Source organism: Prorops nasuta, unplaced genomic scaffold (genome assembly GCF_024137725.1).
Source record: "Prorops nasuta isolate Cenicafe-Biocafe unplaced genomic scaffold, Cenicafe_Pnas_1.2 PNAS00005, whole genome shotgun sequence".
NCBI lineage: Eukaryota > Metazoa > Arthropoda > Insecta > Hymenoptera > Bethylidae > Prorops > Prorops nasuta.
In genome coordinates this window covers 8,209,463-8,236,006 of record NW_027116802.1, presented here as the reverse complement: position 1 = coordinate 8,236,006, position 26,544 = coordinate 8,209,463, and the positions used below count along the sequence as shown (strand labels likewise).

The following is a 26,544-nucleotide window of genomic DNA, read 5'->3' as shown; positions in this document are numbered from 1 at the left end:
CTAAATAATATTAAAAAAAACATATGGTCCTTTGGTCCTTCTGATGTATAGCTTTAAAATAGCTTTAATCCAGTTTATTTGCTCACAAGTACTTATAACAACTTGCCATAATGTATCATCCATATCGAGTAAATGGACATGTAACTATACAAAGTTCCATCACAACTAATATTTAGGTATTATTGTCTCTTCTCGAATCTTTTAATCTCAAGTCCTCTGTTAAGACCTTCGTACATGAAGAAACTTACTCACTTTTTACATATTAAAATTCAGAAAGCAATCTGTAACATAAACAACACAAAGAATCAACCCCTTTTAAAGTAAAAAAGTTATACATTTTCATATGACATACGAAATACTTATCTGATATTTGTTCCTCATAACTTGCTTACAATTACATTAAAGATTATTACTTCTGCAGTTTACACCTAACACTAACCACTGACACTAACCTATTCTCCTCCTGTCAAGATATTTTTTTACTCCATTTCAGCTTTCTTCAATCATGAGTATGCAAAATACCGTCGTTACCGACGTGGCGTTACGACATATTTTCTGCGGTTTGATTTACCCGACCTGAAGTTAGCGTTTTTCTGTGAAAATGTCTTTCTACATCTGAATCCCCACCCTTTTTCATCAAGGTAAAGGTAAACGGTGGCTTTAGCATTATCCCAACTCCCTCCCTATAATTTCTAAATGTACAAGCATTGTGAGAGAACACTGACGAGGCGTTTTGGTTGAAGGAAAATTTTGGACAACTCTTTGTATACCGTTTCAATCGCTTTTACGAAAAATTATACAGAATAGATTGACCTTGAGAATATGTTGTTAAAGTCTGAATTTTGTTTTTTTCTCTTTATTTTTTTTACGAAAAAGCATTCTATAGTGGTATAATCTATTTTTCTGCCATAATCTATATATTATTAATTTCTAGCTTAATATTCGCAGGCGCCATCTGCAAATTCGCATTTCCCATCGTAATATTTTAGCATGGGTCGTATACAAAAGCTAACCTAAACTATCCACAGTAATAGAAAATTTATATAGATGTGAACAATTATGCTCCATTTGGAATACCATATGACGCACGCACTAGGATAGGGAAATTTTCTGTCAAGCGCATCATAAATTATTGCAATTGCTGAAAAATCCTCGTCAATAAATTGTGTAATCTACCGGAAGCATCGAATTATTGCAAATTAATCGCAATTATATATACCACAGACGAGGAAAATTATTTTTTATGAAAATGTTCAATCGTGACGTTGGTAGCATTGAGTAGGATTACTCGACATTCTTTTGGGAGTGGTGGTATGTCCAAATAATTAACATAAAATTGATCTTGACGCTGAATAATTTTAAGCTGCATGTAAATTAACTAGTACGAAGAAAAAGATTGAAATGTGTTAATACGAGTGAAAAGAAAAGTCAGGAGAAGGAAGGAAAATTGAAATATAGCGCCAAGAGAGATGGTAGCAAGTGTGAAGTGGAGATGGCGTTAAGCGAGTGGAAGAACCACGACAAACGCGCCATAGCGGCAACGGAACGATCGTTCATTGGACAAGGGATGGAGCGGGGTGTCTCTGACGTAAACTTCGGGGTTCTCCGCGGACGTTCGAGTGGCCCGATCTCGCCCGAACGGGTCAATGTCTGAGGAGGCTTCGAAAAATCTGTGGTTGGTGTGGTGTTTCCGTGCTCGGCTCGAAAGAGAAGTCGTTGCTTGCCGAGTATAAGGATTGGAGTTTTCCATCGTGGGTATTCGCGGAGCACGCTGTCGTGTTATTTGACTAGCGCAGCGTGCGAGGCTTCGTTCGTTTTCAGGTCGAATTGGCGGCATCGAAAAAGTGTCGGGCTGGACAACGGAACGAAGGCAGAAGCAGCAGCGGCGGCAGCAACTACTACTACTACTACCATTAAGCACTACGAGGACGAGGAAGACGACGACGACGACGACGAAGACGACGACGACAGAAACGGCCTCCCATAGAGCAACATCGATAGAGAAAAGAAAAGTACGGGAACAAGGGAAAGAAAAGAGAGAAGTTGGACGTAGGACAAAACGGAGAAGACGTTCACGGCGCCACTCATCATTGCCTCGATACACTACAAGTATACAGCCGCAGCAAGTATCTTCTCTTCCATCAGGACAAGTCGCATAGGGGCAAATGCGATGCAGTAAAATGGTGATCGTTCGAGTAGTCAGACTTTGAAGAATCGCACAGTGTGCGAAAAGCGAGGAATATCTTTCTCTTTTTGAAGCACAGTGATTGCCAACCAACTCTGTTTCTGTGTGTTAGTTTCTGCTACAGTATAATACGCGAGTAGGAAAAAGAAGGTAAGGAAGAAATAGGGTGTGTAAAAGAGGAAAAGAGAGGGAGTGAAACTGACTGACTGGCAGTTGTGGAGGTGAGGCGATCGTATTGCTCCCCCCGCAACGACCAATCGGCCGAGCGCCGAAACGACAAAGACGGAAGGCACAATTCTCACAAAGGAGGGAGAAAGAGAGAGCGAGAGAGAAACCGTAGGCGACCAATGTGGCAAAGCTCGCCGCCGCCTTTCCGCTACTAAATTCGATCGAGAAGCTCGCTGTGCAAAGTGACGACAAGTGGTTGGAAGAAATTTGGAGGTGGATTGATCGCAGGATGAAATAAAGAACTATAGACGGACGGTGCACGGTAAAGAAGTGAGTGAGTGGGTGAGAAGGAGAAGGAGAAAGAGAGAGAGAGAGAGGGAAGATTGGTCGTGGATCGAGATTGTATAGGAAGGTAACCAAGTGTGGTGTGCGCTCTGTCCAAGTCGGAGTACTGCTACGAGCCATTTGAAAAACGTTGACTCTGGTGTTCTCGGTGGCATAGCGTAGCCGTGGCACAGAGAGTTAGCTCCACTTTGCTCCAAATTTCGCTGATCCACGATTATCGTTGGTAGCTGGCACACGGGTTTATCCAGTGGGAGAGTGCGCGCTACCTGGACTGTTCCCCGTTGACAGTGCCAAGTTGGAGATTGTCGCGCCATCGGTAGCGAGGCGCGAGTGCCGGTGGGCGAGAAAGAAAGGAGTGAAGAAGAGGAAAAGGAGGAGAAGAAGGAGGTGGAGGAGGAGGATCCTGGAAGAAAGGGAGCAAAGTGAGAAGCGAGAACTGACTGCGTGGAGAGTTGGTATAACGGACGACGAAAGAGAAGGCCGAAAAAGCAAACGCGTCGGAGCTTAGGAGAGAAAAAAGAGAAAGAGTGTGTTAGGATTGAGAGAGAGTGGAATAGATCTGTGCTCGCTCATTGGCAGAATCGTCAAAGCCAGCCTTTTGCACGCTTTTAACGTTAGCGTGGGCAAAATTGACGGACGTTAGCCTCTCTTATGAGTATATCTTGGCGTCTGGCGCGCGCCTTACACGCATACAGGCCAAATTGCTCACGAGCTCCTTCGTTAGGAGGGAGCAGCCTCTCATCGTAGGAGTGGTGGAAAACGCGAGGCTGTATATTGAAATTTTGAAGGAAAGAGTGTTAACAGTTGGGGTAGAAGGTGCTATCTCGTGGTTATTGTCGTGCGTGCGTGTAGTGGTGGTGCTCTCTGTAGTTGATCTAGCTGCTGCTGCTGCTGCTGTGCGTGCGTGCGTGCGTGCGTGCGATGTGATTATCGTTCCGTCGGCTGTCATTAATGTCCGAGGGGGTAACGACGACGACGCGGTGCTCGGTAACTTCACGAGGAGGCAAGAAGGAGGAGGAGGAGGAGGAGGAAGTGACACGGCCGGCCGAGGCGGCGGCCAGTGGAAGTAGAGGAGGGGGAGGAGGTTTACTCCGAACCTCGGAACCACCAGGTGGAGGTGGAGGTGGAGGAGCCGGTCGAGGAGGCTTAACGATGAGCGGTCGACCTAGGACCACCTCCTTCGCCGAGGGTAACAAGCAGCCAGCGTCTCCGCCCATACTGTCTCCTTATCCGTTCATGGGTGGCACGAAGCTCAGCAGTGAGTATCATTTTAATTTCTCTCTCTCTCCCCCTCTCTCTCTCTCTCTCTCTCTATTAGCCTGTGAAACCCTAACCTTTGACTTTGCTGCACCGATCGTCCATTCCGAAAATTCGACATTACCCACCGCCCTCCTGGCCCATACACACGCGCGCACACACACACACGCAATCATTGCTCTCTGCCTAGTGCCTGTTTCCTGTCCTATCCCCACTACCCCCGTCATCTCTCTCTCCCGCTCAATCGCGCGCACGCTACTCACTCCACCCTTCTTCTCTCCCTAACTGTGTTCCCTTTCTCTCGCGTCGCTACGCTCTTGTACGCCTGTCCGCCTTCAAATGTAGAGCCGTGCGTCTGCGTGCAGACACCCGACTACACTCGGAAAGCCAATGGGATGACTGAGATAGAAACAAGATACTCTATATACACACAGTCTCTCTCTCTCTTATCCGATGCTTATACATTTATTTTTCCACCTTAGCAATTTTACTTTTCGAATCGATCTTCGATCCGCTCGTTCAAACTTCGATATTTATCCGTCGCCACGTGCACACGAGTCGATATTGTCATAGATATCCGCCGTATTGATGCCGAGTGTCAGAATCAACCGGAGAATCCCTAACCCTGTGTGCCACTGATTTTTTCTCTCTCCAAGTGCTCAGTCGGTTTATGTATAGCGGGCCCCTGGTATGTCGACGGGTAAGTTTATAACACAAAATTCTCATTTACCTCGCTATATAAGATCCTTTCCTCAAAAACTTGCACCACTCTATCGCCTTAACCTACTTTTCTCTCTCTCTCTCTCTCTCTCTCTCTATTTAACCTCTCAAATCCCCCATTGAAATCCTCTCACGCATAGTCTCCTCCCTTCATCCACGGGGCATTCTCAAACAATTCTACATATTTTTCAACATTTAACATTACCTCCTGCTCTCTTTCCCTCTCTTTCTCCCTTTACAATAATATATACATTGAAATTCTCAGTCGAGAATTATTATAAACGTTCGTGCTTCTCCATAATAATATACGCTATAGCAATGAATCGAGCGCGCGTGTGCCTGTTATAATACAGCCGTCTGTCAGAAAGACAAACTTTTCATAACTGCAATCTGCTTTTGAAAACATAATTAGAAACTTGTATTTATCGTACAACATCCACGTCCAACGACTCCATTATTATAAAACTATTTATTTCCTTTTTTTTTTCTTTCTCTCTTCGTGTCAACAATACCAGTCTCGACTCTTCCACCATAACTAAGAAGCAGATGTTGAATTTCAAGATTTCTCTCTTGATTTGAAAATTTTCGTCGAACGAGAACCGCGAAGGATTAAAAATATTCTTTATTTGGCAATAATAGCAATGTTGCGTCAAACGAGATGCTATTGAATTCCATAGATATATAGCGTACGTATAATGCAATGGCGGAGGTGTCAATACGCATACCAGCCTGTCATCAAAAATATCTATAATAAGACCTTCAATTGCATCGAGTACATCTCGCATGGGAACCCCTTTCTATATATATTGTTGCATTGAAATAAATAGCTTAACGCATCTGACATAAGGACAATAATAATCAATATGCTCTCTGGGCGACTATCTTTGAATAAAATTCTTGAAAATATTCTGATTAGCGAGCAAGTGGCCATTGTTGTTCCAGCAGAGAATCAAAGGAGAGCATGAAGAAAACCTTGAGTCTCTATATGGAATATAAGGGAAAAAGTTTGCGTGTATGCTATATCGTTGCTTGTCAGTGTATTCGTGGAAGAAGTGGGTCAATATCCTACACGTTCCGTTGACGTACGTCGAGTGCTCTCTCACCATTAGGACGAAATAAAAGGATAATTTTTCTCCAACGAAATCACCTCGGCTGCACCAGTATTCTATTACCCCGCGCCCGGGGGATACTCGCCTTTGGCCACTGTCTTTAATGAAATTTTCAATCGCTATCTAAAACAAGGTATGATCATTATTGAAGGAAAACTATTGCTCAACATTTAATGAGAAATTAAATTTCCAACAAAATTATTGCGAAGAATGGAGATAAATCTTGGGATAATCCAGTTTTTTTTTTCTTCTTCTTCTTTGCGAATTTCATCGTTAAGACCCGGGACAGTGTTCTCTCCCATTGGCTGGATTGTGTTGGATTACTCGACCTGTAGCTACCATTATCAGTGAAATTCTCAATTAGTCGTGTTTATCGGTCTCTCAAAAAGCACAGTGTCGTCAGCATAGCGCATCAATTCATCACTGTACGTTCTTTAGAAAGTATCGTTAAATCCATACTATGTATATATATATATATATGCATATAGATTAGAAGTATGGAAGAGTACGCAGAGAGCATGCATTAATGCAACGAGAGGCGTTTGATCGAGTGGGAGAGAAAGAAGTTCCGAGGCGCGAGTCATAATATTGAAAAAGTTGTTATTCCAGGCTCGTAATCGATGAGGATGGATATATGGATATAGGACGTTTGATTTTGATCTGAGGTTTCTGTGAATTTCGCAGTAAGAGGAATAGACATTGGGCGTTGGGTGCAGGCGGATGATCCCCGGGGACTGTTTGCGTTGCAATAAGGTCGATCACGTTACCGACTCACGTGCTAGGATCTGGGTCAATATGCCCCTATGATATGCCAACTCATTCGCTCGGAAGCAGCACGCAAGTTTCACTTGCGTTTTTATTCCAAATTACTTTATCTAGTATGGTATATGTATCTTCTTAGCCCTCTCTCCCCACTCTTTCTTCGCTCGATACTCGTCTAATATTTACAAATATATTGTCGCGCACGGAGAAGCCTCTCTTATCTCTCTCTCTCTCTCTCTCTCTCTCTCTCTCTCTCTCTCTCTCTCTCTCTCTCTCTCTCTCTGGACTAATAAACATGCCAGGACGAATTGCGGAAAGATAGCGGTGAAATACGATACAAGTTCCTTTTTGTTTCTTCGGACCTAAGGAAAAAAAATTTTTGGACTAAAAGACAATAAGGCCGATAGGAAGGAGCGATACAAGCCGAATGCAGATAAGAATGATTTAAACGCACGCTATTATACTTTCTCGATAAGCCGTCGCCCGCTCGACGAAATTTGACTGACCAGCAGCGTTGGTCAGCCGAAAATTTAGAAATAATCTCACGTGATGATACTACTCGTCGCGAGTAATTACATATCGATATTTTGCGGTTGCCAGGCAGATTGAAGACAACGCGGGCTACTGCCTCTTTAATGCTGGAGGATCGATCGCCCTAGTCCAAAATAAATTCAATCCATTCGGTAAAGAGTAGTGTCACTCCGATCGATCATTCCTCGTATTTATAATCTTCTCGCCGTTTTAATATCCTAGGATTAACCTTTCTCCCTCTTAATTTTAGACTCGATTGCGAGACTCGTAATAATGACGTACTCTCGATAGCTACGCAATTCTTACTTGTACCCTCGTTTTATTAAAAATCACTGGAATCGAAGCTTTTAATTAACCCTATGTGCAATCGAGTTGTCGTCAAGTAAAAAGCGTTTGAAGACACTTTATATAGTTTATCCGGAAGAAACAATGACGTTCGATTTTGCCAATGCTACTCCACAAGCAGGATCGATGAAAAATAGTTATTTATACGTCAAATTCCAGGCTGCTTAAAATTTCAAAGGGATGAAAGAAAATTAGCTGGGTATGTACGTAAATGAGGAGGGGAGAAATTATGGATTGGGAGAGGAAGGAGAAGCGCGAGCACACGGTTATTGTTTGACTAAGAAATCTTGCAATTCTATTGGATATATTGATCGCGTTGACCGAACTAAGCGTATAACCCTTGCGGAGGATACTAGGATGACCTTGAAAGCACGTTCACGGTCTCGGTTAAGAGATTACACGGAGATTACGGAATGCGCTATGGAAAAAAGTACTAATTTTGTAGGTATCTCTGATATATTGTGCCGCGGGGAATATTTATAGAGTATTCTTTTCAGCTGTTACGCGTAACCCGCTACGTACGATAAGCCAAACGGCAAAATTTATTCGTTGAAAATTTATCGAATCGTTGCTCGCGTGAAAAATCGAGGTATTTCATTGACATATCTAGAGATAAATTGTAGAGAGAGGGAGAGAGATAAAAAATAATGTTTGGTCGCTGCTGCAAAACGGGTAGGCCAGCTTTTGATTTGGCCGTCGGTACTCGATTGTATAAAAAAAGCATAGTCTTCTGAAACATGGCGCTTTAAATAGATCCTCGAGCTCAAAGGTTTTTGCAGCTTCCGAAGCGAGAGTGATTTCCTCATACGAAACTATAACTTGGTGTGAATAGAATCTCTGTTTGGATACATGCAGCCTTCTACTGCTTCCATTACGTAAAAATACCTTATAGTAGAGGTATACATGTGTAGGTACCATTCTAAGCGGAAATTATCTGTAATAAGCATGGTAAAAATTTTATTTTAAACCTGGTCTAAAGCCGAAAGTTGGACTCACTGCTAAAAATAAGCTATATTCAAAAGTATACATTGTAAATTTCGTACATGTGCCAATTTTTTCAATATACGTGCTTTTCTCTCATTTTCACTCTCATTTACGGTCTATATACCCGTAGGTCAAGAATTTTCCATCATCCAACCTTTCATTTCTGTTAAACCGTTAAGCCCTCGGATAGATTGATTGATAGTTGGACCAATTTTGAACAAGAGCCAATCTCCGCCCGACCGCCCGCCCGTGCTTCCACAATTTTAGGTGAAATTCGACTCATTCAACTCTTTCGGCAAAATTTACTAAATAACCGATATATTTCGGTGGTATACATATTTACTTTTCCACAGAGTGCCAAAGTCTCCCATAGATGAGTTTTTTTCAATCTGTTTTCGTTTGATTCGCTTTATCCTCTCGGTAAGCGATAATATTCTAGCAGCTTTCCACTTGAGCATAAAATTTAAAAATATTTATTTGTTTCTTCGCGGTTATGAATTGTTACAGGAGAAAAAATTGGAGAAAGAAGTAATTACTTTTGTGTGTGTGTGTGTATTAACGTGTGTTTATTTATATAATACACTCTTCTTCTGCCATCACTGACAAACAAATTCTTAGATTCAAATAAATCTTTTTTTGAATAATCACATATAAATATTTACTTATTTTTATAATAAATAATTGATATAATTAAACAAAAATTAGTTTTAATCCATTTAATTAAATTTCATCAATATCAAATAAATATTTGTTTTCTACACTATTTAAATAAAGAGTTGTTTAAATCAAATGATCATTTTTCTCAGTATACTGCTTTTACTTTTTTGCCTAGTTATTACATTTACTTGAGCTTGACATTGCTAGAGATATTTTTCAGGGATATTTTTAAAATCGCAGTGTCCAGCGTGAACCGATGCTCGGGAAGATTTAGTAGTTTTTGTGGAAATGTGTGGATTTTCTGGGGACAGGCCAATGTTTAGGGAGCGTGTACGGTACTTGGGAAATGTGTTGTTTTTCGCGAGCTTCAAGGTCATATGCGACGACAACGTCGACGTCGAGCACGACGCGTTCTTGCGTCTGCAATGTCGATGATGAGAGACATCTCGTTAACTCCCGCCCTAAATTCTTCCCTCGTGACATACTCTACCATGGAGCTTTTCGTCGTTCACCTGAAAATCCAATGTTTTCTCCTCCGGATACCGCTGCTGCCCACTATCACCCTTCGACACTGCCTCGGTGTGTATGCATGTGTGTTGGGCTACTCCTTTCAACCTCTTCTGGGTACTGTGCTCTCGCGTGCGAACAATTAACAAAAATAAACTGGTTTACGGAGACAAAGGGAAATTTTACTCAATAACGGAATTTTCAACCGAAAACTAACCTCTTCCCGTTCTATTATAGCGTCAAACTCAACAACGAATACCTGCTTCTCTCCTGTCTCAAAAGATAATCATTGATTCGACGCATTTCCATAATAATAAATGCTTAAGTCTCGTACATGCAATTTGATGCAATTTCACGTGTTTTCCAAGCCGTCCCCCTCCTCTTCCTCGATTCCTATCACTCCACGTGAGCACTTGACCCTGAAGTGGTTCAGCAATTTTAATCGCGATCGTCGTTTATGAAAAAGAGTCAATGCTTTCGACGCATAAACAATGTAACATTTGTAGGATCATATTCCGTAATATAACCTTGCTGCTACTTAGTTATAACCCTTTAAATGGCTACACAATTCGACAGTCTTTTTATTCATGCTTATCGAATGTTATACAGATCTAGCATGGAAAATAGAGGGAGATGATATATTGACAAGTATCTATCAATTTTTAATTGGTCGAAAACAGGTGTATAGTATCCGTTTTACGCTTCACTTTCGATTAGATGAATAATTCAAGTATGATCTTTGTAATTGATTGTGCGAATGGTGCACGAGTTAGTTTAATCGGTAAGATGTAAAGGAGGATGAAGGGGAGAGGGGAGGGAGGATGGGGAGGGGAGTATAACATGTGTTTCTTGAAGAGAATGAAAGGTGGAAAAGCATGAATCGCCACAGGCGCGTGGTGCCTGTCACACGGAGAAGAACGCAAAGTTCCCGTTGTCCCTTATTGCTTCTTTCCCATTCGTTTCGTTCGTCTTGCCTAGTGGTATCCGTGTTGTGAGATATAGTGTACGTGCGTGTGTGTTCGAGATGTGGCCGTATAAATCTCTGTCGAGTACCGCGTGCGCACTTGCCTTTTGTCAAGCAATCTCTACGCCTTTCGGGATGGCGCCACTTGTCCACCTTCCTCAATCTTCCCCCACCCCCCTTCTCTCTCTGTAAGTTACTCGTGGCGCCCTCACCTCGAACTTGCACGGTACTCGTCACAGCGCTCCGTCGGTAAGGCAGTTCAGCTACACCGACCGCCATTGAATTCATTTTCATCAAAGTGCTACTCGACTGAAAAACTCTGAAAACATTACACACATTTTGAAAATCCACGATTTTTAACTTGTTAATAATATCATTTATGCATTTGCTTCTTTCTAATGTGTAAGTTCACCATAGATATATAGCTGCGATGCTTAGAGATCACTATTTCGAGTGAGAGCTGAAATTGCACCACGGGCCCAGATGCCAAGCACGTGTCGCTTAAGATTATAAACATAGGTAGAAAATAGAAGAAATCATTTTCTGAGCTTATAAGGATGTATCTTGCTCTAGTATTAAAAGAATCATCAATGTAAACAACGACCAACACTTCTCAGTCCGCAAGAAAGGTACACGGCGTATCTTCCAAGAGAATCGTTCCACAATCAAATCAATTGCATCAGTCAGCCGTTGAATTCATGGCTGATCGATTTTCTGCTCCTCGCAACGAAGGCCAATAGTTTTAAACGTGTCAGTGTCAATCATAGCGTTATAAATCCACTTAGAAAAGCATATAGTGGCCAATGAGTAGCTTGACGAAAGCGAGGAAATCAGAAGGAGAAGAAATTGCAGGCTATGGAGTTAACTTTAAAAGTGATTAAGACTCCCTTATACAATACGAGAAAAATAGCTGATCAACACTTTTTTATCAATTTGATAAGCCGTGTCGAGATCATTAAGAGGAAAAAGTCGACGATCAAATGGAGATCATTTACATACGCCATGTTATGCTAGCAGCTTTCTCGTAACCGAGACTTGTTACGAGTTTGTGACGTTGCTTTCATTTTTTTCTCTCGCACGCACTGCAAACCAATACGCGTCATCGTTCGACCGTTAAACACATCAGGGATTATCCTAACGGTTCATAATGTTCGTGCTCCTGCAGCTGATCCTTCTTTCATAATCCTTTAGCACGAGCGGCGCAGCAAAATAAATCTAGCGATAAGATGCTTCTTTATGTTCGGATGATAAAAATAGAGTGGAAAAATAATGAATGCAGCGGTAATCTTGAAAAGCGTAGAAAAAGAATGAACTGCTATAAAAATAATTTACGCTCTTTATTGAAAAGTATCAAACACGTTGAATGTCACCAAGGGGAATCGCCGTTGACCACTTACTCTAGGGGGGGAAAAACATATACATAAGAATTCGTGACATTCAACGTGTTATTGATCACGTAAGAAGAAAAAAAACGAAAATACGGTAACCATCGTAATCTTAGCAATACACTATATAAGTATAAAATTATTGAATTATGCGACGTTAACGCCTGGCGCAAGGTTTGTTTAATCTCTTATAAATTCTTGTAGGATAATTAAGTAGACGCATAATTAAGATACGATTCGATTGGTTTGTCGATGTTAATGATTAGCAGCGTGGTCGATGGCGACGATAAGTGGGAAGCTAAGCTACCAATATTTGTTCGTTTGCACAGGTTTTACCACGTGGCTGCTGGGTGCGATGTTACCGTTGCTAACGCGTTCGTTGGAGTCCTCGCATCAGGCAGATTCATTGAATGAACGTTTCACCGACAGATGTCTCGCCTCGTTTTGCGCGCAGCTATGTGAAACTACGCGAGACGAGCGCTTGTGCAACTGTTCAAGTTGTGCATGGCATTGCAAGAACTCAGCGCGAGGTTTTTTCTCGCGGAGTAACTGCATGCAGCAGGCGTTGAGCGACGGCGGCGTGCTTATATAAAAAGACTCGGGATTCCGCAAGCAGTGATTTCCTTTGTCGGATCGAACACAATGAGAGATGAGTGGGCACGGGCTACGTGAACGGAAATCTCAGCGTGCAACGGCCATGTTTGATCATTGATTTTATAGCTTGGAAGTTTTCGATCGCCGAAGGAGGGCGCTCTATCTACGAAATGACCAAGGGGGGTGGGGGGGGGGGGGGTAGCGTCAGTGCTGACACTAGCGCTATTTTCGCCCGCACGCATAGCTTTGCGGGGATCCAAATGGACCTTACTTGTGCTATTAATAGTCATGGCGTTATCGGCATTTTCGCTAGCCGCTTACCAGACGGCATAATGCCGCCACCACCACAACCGCGTGGGAGTATCAATTTCATTTGAATTATCATTGTAGCCAAGCAAGGTTTTCCGCAATTTCCAGACCTTATTTATTAATCAAGCTAGAGCTATAGCTCGAGCATAGCGAGCAACTGTTACACTAGTCGCTGCCGGCATACCGTTCTTTCGCGTAATTTCCACGCATCCACGAGCAATAAAATTACTCAATAATCGCAGCGGCGGAGTTTTCTCGTATTTAGCTATAGCTCTCGATCACGATCGAAAGGGAAGACACACGATCGCGCAACACGAGTGACGAAGCATCGGATGGCCGACGAATTCGACACGATTTCAATCTGGCTAGCGGTCAAGGCTCGTAAATACCATTACGTCATCTGTGACGTTGTACGTGCACGGCAGGTAAAAGGCCAAAATAACGTCGTCCTTTCTACAACTCTGACGCCATTGTTGACCAAATCGATCTATGCCAAAATTCCATTTACACGCGATATCGACAATTGCGCTTATGATCGCACCTCTTCCCTTTTAAATATTCATCAATAATAAATATATCCGCGCTCTCTCCGGCCAAGGCTTAATTCATCGCTCCTTGCGTCGACCGTAGATTAATCAAATCTCGGTACCGAAGTTTGAAACTTCTTTCTTCTCCTCTCTCTCTCTATATATATATATATATATCATAATCTAAGGTGAGATTATTTCTTGCAATATAACTCGAGTGTTTTTATTCTTAGCTATTCTATAGTATTATCCTTGCAAAAAATCGATATAAAATTATACACAAAGACTATTAGACTCGATATCCGAGGGACGAACCGTCTTACGACAATGTAGATTACTGCATGCTTTTCTTTGACTCGTGATTCATCAACGTTTATATATATACATGTATGTATATATGTAATTTTGCAAATTCTTGAGTGAATAATGTTAGCGAGTTTAATAGAGCAGCAGACTCATATTTACTGTTTTCTTAGAAAATGGAGCCCACTCACAGCGGAACATCGATACTTTTTCAAGTGCGGGAAACATGCCAAGGTGCTTTTAGGAAATGTTCAAGTGGGTGACGCGTGTATCAGCAGGTTGACTCGCTACGTTGTAACCTCTTCTCTCCTCCTCTCGCGAATCGAGCGTATATATCAGGCTGCTATGATTAACGGCTAATATCATTATTTTTACATCTTGACATTTGCGACGCGGCTTTGACAAATGTTTTCCTTCTCGAAAATCCGCCGGCAGAAGCTTGAACCACGCGCCAGCCAACGGACGCTTGCGGCTTCATCTCCCGGAAACCCCAACAACCAGAGTTTCGACTCTTCGATAATAAATAAAGCCTCGAAAGGAAATTCGTCGGAAAGCGCGCAAAATCCTAAATTCTCCGTGCTGCTTTCGGCCAAATTTTCTCGTCCGCTGAACCGTTTACGGGACCATAACAGAAATTTCCTAAAACTCTCGAGGCGCTTCCTGGAAAACCAACAGATCGACTAATAACAACAAGAAGAACTAAGCTGCGTCGTCCTCCTTATTTTCTTTTTGCGTCGCACTCGCTTAATTCCGATGTGAGCGGAAAACCTTGCTGACTCTCGATGCGCCGTGTTGTTGCGAAAATCACTGTTCGCTCTGCAGAGCAATTGTATATCGCAGAGTGAACACTGATTATTCATTCTATTTCTAGAAAATCTCGTATTTTGTAGATAAGGTAAAGATCCGAGATAAGAAGCGACGGATTTTTAATGAAAATTGTCTCGTTGAAAATTTGTATTCGCGCTTCAAGTATGAACATTTTATTGCCATAATTTAATTGTTCCTTTGATTTCAGTATCATTGAAAACCCTGGCGAGCTCTCGAGCAGGACCACGAAAAATAATTACAATCGCGATTGGTCTCGACAGATTTTTAATCGATATTTATAATCTCACCGATGTTTGTTCTCTTATCTGTATAAAGTGTCGCTGTTGCTCGATTATTTTAATCCGTGGATCTTGACTCTTAATTGGAAATAACGAAGAAGCTCGAGAGTCACTCTCGGGTCTCTCGATGACTCTGCGGGAAGCTTGTCCTACAGTAGTGAAACTCTGACCTACTCGTATACATATATATATATATTTCAAAACGTGGATCGGAGAGGAAGCTAAATTTGGACATTGACAAATTATCAGAGTGCATAATATATATATATATATATATATATATATATATATAATAAGAGCTGCAGCTAGAGAGAAGTTGGTACACACACACACACACAACCTTGTCGTTGTTCTCCTCAGTTCGAATTTAAGCCGTTGGATGCTGGCCAACAACCACCCCGTCCCTGCTACCAACCTGTACCAATGACGACATTACTCTGAAACTAGATTAGTGTGAACGAACTCATTTGGCCAATCGATCTGGTACCATCCCCATCCCATTTCCTCCTAACGCTCCGAGCAAAAACAATATCTATAGCAGAAAGCTCGGCTAATAATTCATCGTATTCGACGAAAAGCGCGTGCAATGATAACTTTTGTAACGCGAGCGAGCGTCACAACGAAACGCCAGAATTTCGACTACGCAAACATAGTATGGATCATTGTTGATCGTCGACATCGATCACTCGCGGTGCCAGAGAGCACCGATCGTTCCCGAACCACCGACGTCTTGTATTATGAAATATGAGGTTTTCTCAGATGCGCGATCTTATCAAAGTTCGCTCGCGCCTGCTGACGAAAATGGTCGAACGTTTTGAAATCGAACGATAATCGAGCGGGGCTCGTTGGAAAATTATTGTGCGGCAAGAAGAGGCGAGAGGAGTAGAGGAGTACGATAAGCGAGACGCGCGGTGCAATAATGCGAGCGGAGCCATTAAAGGAACAAGCTTTCGTCGAGTTTTCCACAGAAATGCATCATGACAGGAGATGGAGTATTTTAGTCGGCTTTTTGTCGCTTGTACGCGCAGGATAAGACTAAGATTTCCTATCGGTCCGAATATAATAATTGCTCGGACGAGAAGCTCGCTGTTTACTCGCGGAGATTCGAAAAGAGAGCGGCTACTGATAAGAAGAGATGCATTGGGAAACGTTGCGTCAAATGCATGCTTTTTTCTTCTTTTCTCGGAAGAAAGCGAACGCATCGTTGGTGCGCGGCGTGACAAGAATAGCCGTTCGTTGAAAATAGAGAGACGTAGTCTATTTGGAGCGACGATCAGCTGCACGAGCCGATCTTAATTGAATTGTGTGCTAGCTCTGTGCTAGTGAGTGTGACTCGTTTATTCCGAGCCTCTCGCTTCCCTTAATACTCACCACTACTATACTAAGTAATCCCGTAGAGTGCAGGAGAAATCCTCTTGAAAAACGAGGCGACCGAAACTCTACAAGATAATAAGGGATTCCTCCTTCTAAATCTTGCATTTTCTCGTGGATTCGCGTTACTCTTTTATCCAGGTTGCTGTTGGCCCATTAAATCTGCACGACTGGTGGACGTAACTCTGTAATCACGTGTACAACATATAGCGCTGAAAGAGGAAATCCCAGATTGCAAAGGACGCCGATATATTTGCGCTGTTTATTTTCGTTAAATATTTGCGAATGCTTCCGCGTCAAATGGCAGCTTCTACAAACAAATTGTAAATCAGTTTGATGGAGGAGTACGTGCGTGTGTGTTTCGATGGAAAGACACTCACGTTGGACTCGAGTAAAATCGCGCGTCGAGTCCCACGCTTCTATATGGAACGTGACGGGGGAAAGAGCACGCGGGCAAACACGTTTTTTTCTTTCTTTCTTTCTTTCTTTCTTTCGATTTACCTCTATGATCTATCGACCTTGGTCTCTCTCGGCGAATTACGGCGCTCACCTGTTAAATCCATACCAGATAAAGCCTCGTGTCTGCTGCTTGTTGCTCTTACACAGGAGGCCTCCGTACCGCTCTTAACGGCGCGACGTTGTATGTACATGCGCTCGCTCGATCACGCTCGACTTATCGCCCTAATTAACCAGACAAATCGTTATTAATCACGGGATACACCTTAATTTTCCCTTCTAATTATAGAACAACTGAAAATAAACCGTATGAAACGCTTGCAAATTTGATGCGCGGCGTTGACAATATTTCTGTAAACAAGAGGAGGAATGAGCAAGCTTTGAAAAAATTGCAAGAATATATCCCCCCCCCCCTCTACTTGGGAAGGGGGGAGGGTGTTATAAATATAAGCGTCAGTGTGTTTACTGCTTCATCGTAATCCCACGATCCACAATGTGAAACTACGCCTCGTTTATTTTATTAGTCGCGAGTTTAAACGGTTGAAAATTAACGTTGTTTTGATTTTCAACTGTTTTTATTTCAGATCATTTTTGGTGTGTAATGCGAGAGAGGATGGTGAGAGGGGAGGAGGGGGGGGGAGGTCCATAAAGAAACGAGTATCCGTTGATACATAGTGAGTTGGTGAAACGAGACGATGTCATGTCGCTGTGTGTCACCCTCTCCTGCATTGGTTCGCGCGTTGGTTACGCGGCAGGTCTCTCTTATCTCCGCGAAGAACGGCTAAATATAGCGGAGTATTCTAGCAACGGCGCAATCAACACGAGTAATATTGATATAGCTGGTACATTCGCGCCTCGTCGATTCATCGGCTCGAATCAGAAGAGCACACTGGTTTCTTCTTGGGATCTCTCTCGCAAGCATCAACGACCTTGCACCGTGCCGAGAACGCATTCTCGTCGTCTGCCCATAAATAAATCCAACGCCTCTCCACCCCCCCCCCCACCCCCCCCTCTAGCGACACTTCACCTTTGAAGAGAACATGCACAACACGATCGCGAATCTCGATATTTTCTGCGCGAGTGTTGTCCAGGGCTGAGAGCAAAAAACTCTCCGAGAAAATGCTGCGCGGCGTGCATTTATTCTCGCATAAAGAGCATAATAATAAAGTTGAAGAACACGCTCGCATCTCTCGGTTCGACTAAATTTAGCGGATGCGAGCGGCTTTCATTGTGCGCGAAATGAGATTTGAACTGTGGTAAAATTATGAAGGAGTAGAGAGACGAATGGATTTTTATCCCGGAGAGTGCGACGGTAAGGGTGAAAGGACGAAAAAGGTGAGAGAGACAGAATTGGTCTATATATGTACTATATCTATATAGTGGAGCAGGAAGAAGTCGAATGGAAGACGGTGGGTCAGCAGCAGCAGCGTGACGCGACGATTCGCCTCTTTATTCGTTTTTTCACCTTCGAATTCCCCCCGCCCCGCTCCCGTGAGTCGCGCTCCGTTCCTCGAGTTCTTTTCTTGCACGACATGCGTTCAACGAGCCAGTTTGTGTCGGTATACATATATACACAAGTTGAGGAGGAGGACGTCGAGGTTCCCGAAGCTCCCCCCCCCCCCCCCCCCCTCCTTTCGCCAATAATATCGGCCGTGCGCGCAATGCGCATTCGCTCAGTCGCGTGCCGAACTGGCACCAATCAGCAACTGTCGTCGTCTTCGTGGTCGTCTTCGGCGTGGTCCCGCCTGGAGCAATTTTCTCGCGCGAACAGTGTCCGAGCGCCACCGCTGGTGCATCGCTCCCTCGAGCGAACGAACCAACAACCCGAGGAACGCCAAAGAGACTCGGAAACTGTTCTCCCGACGAGGATCGACTCGAGCGACGTACCCGGGCCGGTTCAACGAACCACCATGTGCCGCTACCAGTGCCTCGTCTAAATATTCCTCCTCTTCGTCGTCGTCGTCGTCGATTATAAAGCACGTGCACCTGATGAGACAATAACCAGCTGTTCGATGGATCTCGCGACCTCTTCGTGTGGTCTACGAGAAAAGAGAACTCTGACAGAAGCGAGAAAATAGCCCTTGGCTCCGAGGCTGATAACGATGTAGAGTCGCTCCGATAGCGACTGACACCTCCAAAACTCTTTTTCTCGCCCGTCCAAAGTATAAAAGCGATCGTCCAACTGCTGATGGAAGATTCTGTTGCGATTCCCGAAATTTTAGCGTAAATATTAATAGCAACGCGTGTTTCGAATACTCTCGCTCGAATCACGTGCCGCGCGCTCATCACTGTGATTTTTAGACTATTCTCGATCCGATCCGCGTCTTCCTCTTCGTCTACTTCTTCAAGACTGATACCTTAGTATTTTCGTAACTGCAAGACTCTCCTCGAATACCACACGTTTCTCTTTCGATCGAACAAATGATTATTCCTCGCGTACTGCGATACCTGCACCTGCTCTACCGCGATATTTCCCTGGAGTGAGGATAAGAATCGTGCCGAAGCTGTGCACAACGCTCCGACACCGAATCACGATCGTGCCGAAGGAAGAAAAAGTGTGGTGTTGTTCTTTACGAGACTCTCTAACGCGCGTTGAATTGATACGTACGAGAGATTGAAATTAGCCGTTGAAACGGTCTCCAAAGAAATTCTGCAGCTAAGAATTTTCTTAGTGTCGAGAAAAACTGTATCGAGTACAAAGTTTTTTTTTTTAGTATATTTATATTCGTTTTATTCACATTCGTCATATACGAAAGAACGCAAGTATTACGGTTCTGTATATATATATATATATATATATATAGAGACCAGAGACTATAGAATTATTATAAACTTCTTCTGCATTATTAATAAGAAAGTGCGATCGACGAAAGGTGCAACGTGCATATTTTGCATCGTCAAGGTCAGCGGAGAATACAGCTAAAAGTCCCTAGGCGAAGCTTGTTTACCGGAAAGGTTGTTGAAAGTTTCGTGTTTAAGAATGCGATTGGTGATAAATGGTCGTTGTTTCGTCCAATTGGTGGGAAAAGAATAAAAGAACGGTGTCCGAAAGTGGGGAAAATGGCGCCAGCGGCTAGTACGCTAGACTGGTCCGAGCCGTGCCAGCAGTGGCGGTACCCAAAAGTCACTTCGGGTCAGAAGAGGAAACCGGAGAAGGCTAACAGCTCGATGGATCTTAAAGAGAAGGAGGTGAACAGCACTTACAAAAAACTCTGTATGTTTCTCAGGAGATTCAGTAAAGTGAAACGTAAGTAAGCGCTCCATTCCTATATCCCCCCTCCTTTGTTAAATTCGTACGTGCACGCAGAGATTTTCCTTCGGTGCAGGTTCTCTCATATATATATATATATATATATATATATATATATATATCCATGGCAGATTAAAAAATCAATGACGAGCTATTAAAACGAATGTTCGAGGCGATCGGCTAACCAACGACTCGATAAAAATAAGCCGATGAAAATGATATTGCGCGTCGGGAAGAGAAGCAAGCACTCTATTTGCGGAAAAGCGTGTATCCTATAAGAGGAGCCACGTAGACTTCCCACGTTGATAATTTCTTATGAAATGTCAAGCGATCGGTATTTATCGAGCGCTTGGAGGAATAACGGGCAGGCGGCGAGCGAGCGAGCCGAGAGAAAATCAGACGCCCTGATGCGAACGTAACGTCCGATATATAAAAGCGATTATGGACAGGGGCAGCTGCAACCTACTACGAGGAATGCTTCCATCCTTTCCTTCTCGCTCGCGCCTTTTATCATTCTCTTTCGCTGAAATTAGCCAGCTTTCACGCTCCCTCTTCCGCAATCTCGCGCCCGCGCGCGCGACACTCTCTCACCTTCCCAAACACCTTAATTTCCAATTATTTCTTTTTCCACTCGTTTCCCTCGCCTCGACACGACCGCTCCCCCTCTCGTCGCTGCTTAATTATAAACCTCGCTAATGGAGTATGAAACTGAAGCGGTCGAGTCTTCGTAAACTTTGTACGCGTATAATGAAGTTGAGAGACGTTAATTGCGACAAAGCGTTTGCCGGTGGAAGGATGCGCTGGTGGAGAAACGGGAGGAGACAGAAAGGAATACGCGCGCGATCTTGATAAAATCTCTAAAGTCCATAAGCACACGTCCGCCGCTGCTGGATGCTAGCTCTCATATACGCATTCCCATATAGCACATCAAGGTCATTCCTCTTATAAATCCATTTGGCACCTACCGATGAAACGTAAACTATATAGCGTTTCTCTCACGTCCCTCCCTCCCGACTATTCTATATATATGCGTAAACTTCTTATTCAACATTTGCGCAAAGTGTAAGCGAAGACGCGTGAAAATATTTGCTTCTGCAATTGAAGCCTCCGACAGCCACTCTAGCTGTTTTCCACTCGAGTATTTTCACCGATGCGTGCAAACTCTTGTAACTAGATACGTTCATTCGATTTATATACGGTACAAATATTTGAGCAGAGGTTGCAAGGTCCCCCCTCCCCCCTTCTGCCATTACTACTACCTTATCTCTCGAATCTTTATCAATTTTTACATTGTACAAGAAAAAATCTTGTAGATCCACGTGACGTTTTAATTACTATAATGAACTTTTTGGTACAGGCAAAGATGGCAAGGTGACGATTGTAGTGGCGACCCCCGGGGCTGGTCCAGATCGCCCGACGGAAGTAGCTTACACTGACACAAAAGTCATTGGCAATGGCAGCTTTGGCGTTGTTTACCAGGCGAAGCTCTGTGACACTGGAGAAATGGTCGCCATTAAGAAAGTTCTTCAGGATAAGAGATTTAAGGTGAACCACGCTTGCTTTATTTTCCATCACCTTCCTTTATTTTTGTACAATTGCGTTCTCTCTCTCTCTCTCTCTCACACACACACACACATACATACATGTTTCTTTTTGAATTTCAGAATAGAGAACTGCAAATCATGCGACGTCTCGAGCACTGTAACATCGTGAAATTAAAATATTTCTTCTACTCTAGCGGTGATAAGGTAAATATACTTTCTTTCCTCGCTACAATTTATATATAATACTAGAATCTCGGCTGAAAGTTACAAACATGCGAAAGTAACGATCAATAATCATATAGCTGATAAGATTCTGCGCCTTCGTTAATGTTAAGATAAAGGTAAAAAGAAGCTTTAATAATTTCTTTTTTATTTTGTACGAGAAGAGCTTATTTTTCAATGCTGCAATAACAGGCGCAGTGCTCCGTTTTCCGGTCAAATGATACGTCTCTTTAAGTTAAAGGAAATCAATTTTTTAATTTTAATGCATGCAACGTTGTTATGTTATTTTGTAGAACATCTTAAATGCGACTAATCCAGTTTTTCACGTCGACGTAAGTTGGAGTACCCAGTAGTTGTTGAAAGAGCTCCCCTTTATCAAAATTTATGCAGTCACGCTTTTCTTAGAAACCAATTGCCAAATGTTTATTAACAAGAAAGAGTTGTGTAATCTATAAAGTGGGGTACAGGCTAGCAACAATCGACTAATAAAGTCGTACATGAATATGTTGTTTCTGTTCCAATAACGCTTAATTATTTTAATCAAATCGCTTGACATTAATGTTCAATGTAACAGAGGCTTATGTTGCTTTTATAATTTTGGTAAAGATCCTTTGATACTCGTGCGTTTTACGATTGAACATACTAATAATACCCTCAGCGTTTACAATAATTTCAAGTTACGGCTTGAAGCAGAGTTTTCATATAGAGTACTGTAACAAAATCAAACATAGGATAGATTGTTCTCAACTTAACACAATTTATTTGCTTCTTCGAGAAAAATATTTTAACCTACTTAAATTTGTCTCTTCTAACGGAACAATATTATCTGTTATATTTCTTCTAGATGGACGAAGTTTATTTGAATCTAGTCCTGGAGTACATCCCTGAAACTGTGTATAAAGGCGCACGGCATTACAGTAAAAGCAAGCAAACGATACCAATCAGCTTCATTAAGGTGATTCTTCAGTCATTTTGAAAAAATAACAATAATTCTTTAATTGAATATACCCGAATAAAGGTTATTTTTTGCTTTTGCAGCTTTATATGTATCAGCTATTTCGGTCTCTGGCTTACATTCACTCATTGGGGATTTGTCACAGGGATATAAAACCACAAAACTTACTCTTGGATCCAGAAACTGGAGTTTTGAAACTTTGTGATTTTGGTTCAGCCAAGCATCTTGTTAGGGGCGAGGCTAACGTGTCTTACATTTGCAGTCGTTACTACCGTGCCCCTGAACTTATTTTTGGTGCTATTGACTATACTACTAAAATCGGTAAATTGTTTTGTTTGATCATAACTTTTAATCTTAATTGACTGCTTCTCTTTGATCCGTAAACACCTGCTCAGTTTACACCTTGATTTTCCACAGATGTATGGAGTGCAGGCTGTGTTCTGGCAGAACTATTACTTGGTCAGCCAATATTCCCAGGTGACAGTGGAGTAGATCAACTTGTTGAAATCATCAAAGTACTCGGTACTCCTACACGAGACCAGATTCGAGAGATGAATCCAAATTATACGGAATTTAAGTTCCCGCAGATTAAGTCACATCCTTGGCAAAAGGTAATTAATCGCCGTATCAAGTTCCCATATATGAAGAGGAGTGATAAAGTAATAAGAAATTCACGAAGAAAATAATATCATCGTCATACGGTAGCTAAATAACGATCTAATTTTTATTTCGCTTAATTTTCAATTCATTCGACTTTTAACTAAACGGAGACAGTCGCTAGCTTATCGTTAAAATCTAATTGGAAGAATCTTCAATAATACTGAATAAAATTTAATATAATGTATCATGTGGAAAAGTATTTATGATAAATAGGCAAGGTTTAACTTTTATTGCCAACAAACCTTTTATTACTGTTTTTAATTAATATTCTGCAATCCTTACTACTTTGTCATTCATCAGTACATATCCTCGTCGTTACAGTTTATGCTTCAACGAATGAGTGCACCAAAGTGTTCCACGGAGCACCAAAAGATTAGAGTAAGTGGTTCCCATTGAAACTTGTTCTTACATTTGGCTGACTCAAATACTCCTTTACATATGTCCGATGATATTAACCAACGTAATATTAATTTAAAAAACCGGATTATAGTTTATTATCAAAATCTTCAAGTATTCTAACAGAATCATTGATTAAACAAATTTAAATGCAAAATTCTCATTTTTCTCAAACCTTGAACGGTTTGCCCTGGCTTCTCTCTCTCTTCTCACTATCTAACTGTTTATCTGTCTGTCTATCTGTCTATCTATCTATCTATCTATCTATCTATCTACCTACCTACCTACCTACCTACCTACCTACCTACCTACCTTTCTAAGCATTCTTATTTTCGTTTTTATCATTTTGGTAAAACCTAATATAACATGACTAATATGTCTTTTCTCTAAATTCTTCTTCATTTGAAAATATCACTTACTCTAATATTTTGGTGGTCTCTAAAATATTTGAACAATCGTGTACGGAACCATCGATAGTAGCATTGTTACAAAATATGGCACTTACAAAATTAAAATATTGCTTCAAGGTTATTTCAAAACTAAAGTTGTTTGCGGTTTGCTCTTCTCTTTCTTCATATTTTCTTCGTATCTCTTTAATTTTCAACTGATAATATTTTAAATCAGCAGCTTATCAATCATAATCCATAATTCAAAAGCATTTAATGAAGCTTAACAGTTGACGTAAAAGCTCATTGTATTAAACTTAAGGTGAACTTTGTTATTTTTGTTTAATACTATTTGTAGATAAAAATTATCAGTGCAGTTTTTAGTTATTATTGACTATTTCTATTCTTCTCGGCTATCTCATTCTACTTGTTTAATTATTGGAATAAATCTGTAATAGCGTGATTAATGGACTAATCGATTTTTCTACAGGTTTTTAGGGCACGTACACCGCCTGAAGCAATGGAATTGGTCGCCCGATTATTAGAATATACACCGTCATTACGGATGACACCGCTACAAGCGTGCGCGCACTGCTTCTTTAACGAACTGCGAGAACAAGGCACCCGTTTACCAAACGGACGAGAGCTTCCGCCATTATTTAACTTTACCGAGCAAGAGCTTCGAATTCAGCCGAATCTTAATTCAATCTTGATACCGAAGTATATGCAAACTTCGGAAAATCCTGGAGGCCAGACGGAAGCTACGAATGCTGCCGCAGGGGCTAGCGGTAATTCTAGTGATAATAGCGTCAACACCAACACGCCCTCTACCACACAAAATACAGATCCCAGCCAATCGAATATAGCTTAAGCTGCTTAATTTTTTATCGTTATATAAATATATATATATTTATATATATATATATATATATATATTGAATAATATTTATACATATATACTACATATGTATACATATTAATTCAGTACTAGCCTTTTGCGGAGGCGAGAATTTCTGACCTTCTTCAGAGGATGTCCCCGTTGTAAATTGAACTCAATGCCACGACTACATGGGGTGGAATTTGAGTATTACCTTGGCCAGCTTCTTATCTCTTAACGAAATAGAAAAAAAAACACGAGAAAGATAGAAATAAAGTGAGAGAGAGAGAGAGAGAGAGAGAGAGAGGGAGGGAGGGAGGGAGGGAGGGAGGGAGAGATGGAGAGCTGGAAAGAACACGAACAATTTATTATTTTCAGAAATTTCTGAAATCTCATTCAACGGGAATTCTATTGGGCTCGAATCGCGAGAAAAAGGAATACTCAAAACCACTGTCCGTGTTTGCCGATTATTGAATTCAGTGTATATATAGGAACTGGTCTGGAACATCTTTAAATGATAATTGCTACAAGCGACTCTAGTTGAAAATATGTGTAATCTAATATCCAGTAGCGCGTCAACGTCGCTTACTTCGTCATTTTATTAATTCATTGCGCAGAGAAAGAGAAAGAAAGAGGGACAGAGACAGAATTGGAATGGACGTGAGAAGGTGGAGGGGGGAGGGGATGTATGTGTGTGAGAGAGAGAAAGAGAGAGCTTGGAGGGTGCCGATGAAAATTGAAGGAGGAACATCATTGTGTCACTCGTCAAGACTAGAAGCTTGCGCTCTCAGCGTGCGTAATAAATTAATTCCTAACACGTTTCATGATTCTCTAAATGTGAGAATAAAAATAAAGAGACGATGCACCTAATAGAATGATTGTCTGTCGTTGTCGTATTCAGATTGTCACAGCTAGTATCTCTTGCTACTACTGATGAATTACATTAACCTAGGAGAAATTATTATACGAGGTCATACGCGCGCACCCTCTCGTGCACGTGTGATTTGTACAGATTGTTTCGGTTGAACTTGTATGGATATTTGCGTGCACAATCGATAGATTACAGGAAATGTTTTACACATTTGCACGAAAGAGAAGCTTAAATCCTATTGTTTTATGGCAAGTTCTAATTGCCGAGACACGAAAGCGATAATACAGCCATATTCGTGACAAACAGTCATGTTTCGACAACTTGAAACGATATAAACTATACTATACATATTATTACTAGTAACATTCTTTCAGCTACTATAAATATTAATTAAAAATTTCAAACATTCTCATGAGAGAGAGACTCGGATCTACTAAGTTTTCATCTTACGCGACGAACTTCTAATTGATATAGCGGAGCGATTTACTTTTAAGCTAAAATCTAAAATATACTTTTAATTGATGAGCAAAAATTATATTTGTAACGTTGAACTTCTCTAAATTTTCGTGCACTTAAAATCTAAGCTATTAGCGAAAAAGAATTATGCAATTGAGCAGTAATCACGCAATTTATGCCTTAAATCCAAAGAATGCGGGGCTTCGATGATTAATTTTTTCTTATGCTTTTTCATATTGTACATAAATATAAATCATAGTTATTATCCCGAAACGATTCAGAATTTTTTTTATTTCAATTATCTCTTAGCACGCATGAGCTTTCGTATATGGTAACCATCTA

General features: G+C 41.6%; 1 protein-coding gene across 4 annotated transcripts; it reads left to right on the top strand.

The window, feature by feature from the left end:
• Positions 1 to 1,648: 1,648 nt before the first annotated feature.
• On the top strand, positions 1,649 to 26,475 carry LOC136773900 (glycogen synthase kinase-3 beta-like). 4 transcript variants are annotated; one of them, XM_066727860.1, is made up of 8 exons: positions 1,649 to 3,956; positions 21,193 to 21,380; positions 21,500 to 21,583; positions 21,895 to 21,933; positions 22,446 to 22,556; positions 22,640 to 22,877; positions 22,974 to 23,167; positions 24,489 to 26,475. In XM_066727860.1, the coding sequence occupies exons 1-8, from the start codon at positions 3,650 to 3,652 to the stop codon at positions 24,867 to 24,869; spliced, it is 1,542 nt and encodes a 513-aa protein (XP_066583957.1). In that variant the 5' UTR covers positions 1,649 to 3,649; the 3' UTR covers positions 24,870 to 26,475. The 4 variants fall into 4 exon arrangements, with proteins under 4 accessions (XP_066583957.1, XP_066583958.1, XP_066583959.1 ...); XM_066727862.1 differs by lacking the exon at positions 1,649 to 3,956 and adding an exon at positions 18,264 to 19,832; XM_066727861.1 differs by lacking the exon at positions 21,895 to 21,933 and having other exon boundaries at positions 1,650 to 3,956.
• The last annotated feature ends 69 nt before the right edge of the window (positions 26,476 to 26,544 follow it).

What these genes read in the sequence shown, in the direction of transcription:
- LOC136773900 (XM_066727860.1), top strand. Translation starts at nt 3,650, where the DNA reads ATGTCCGAGGGGGTAACGACGACGACGCGGTGCTCGGTAACTTCACGA. An exon ending in TACCAATCAGCTTCATTAAG is followed by an intron (nt 22,557 to 22,639) that starts GTGATTCTTCAG and finishes TTGCTTTTGCAG; the next exon opens with CTTTATATGTATCAGCTATT. An exon ending in TGACTATACTACTAAAATCG is followed by an intron (nt 22,878 to 22,973) that starts GTAAATTGTTTT and finishes GATTTTCCACAG; the next exon opens with ATGTATGGAGTGCAGGCTGT.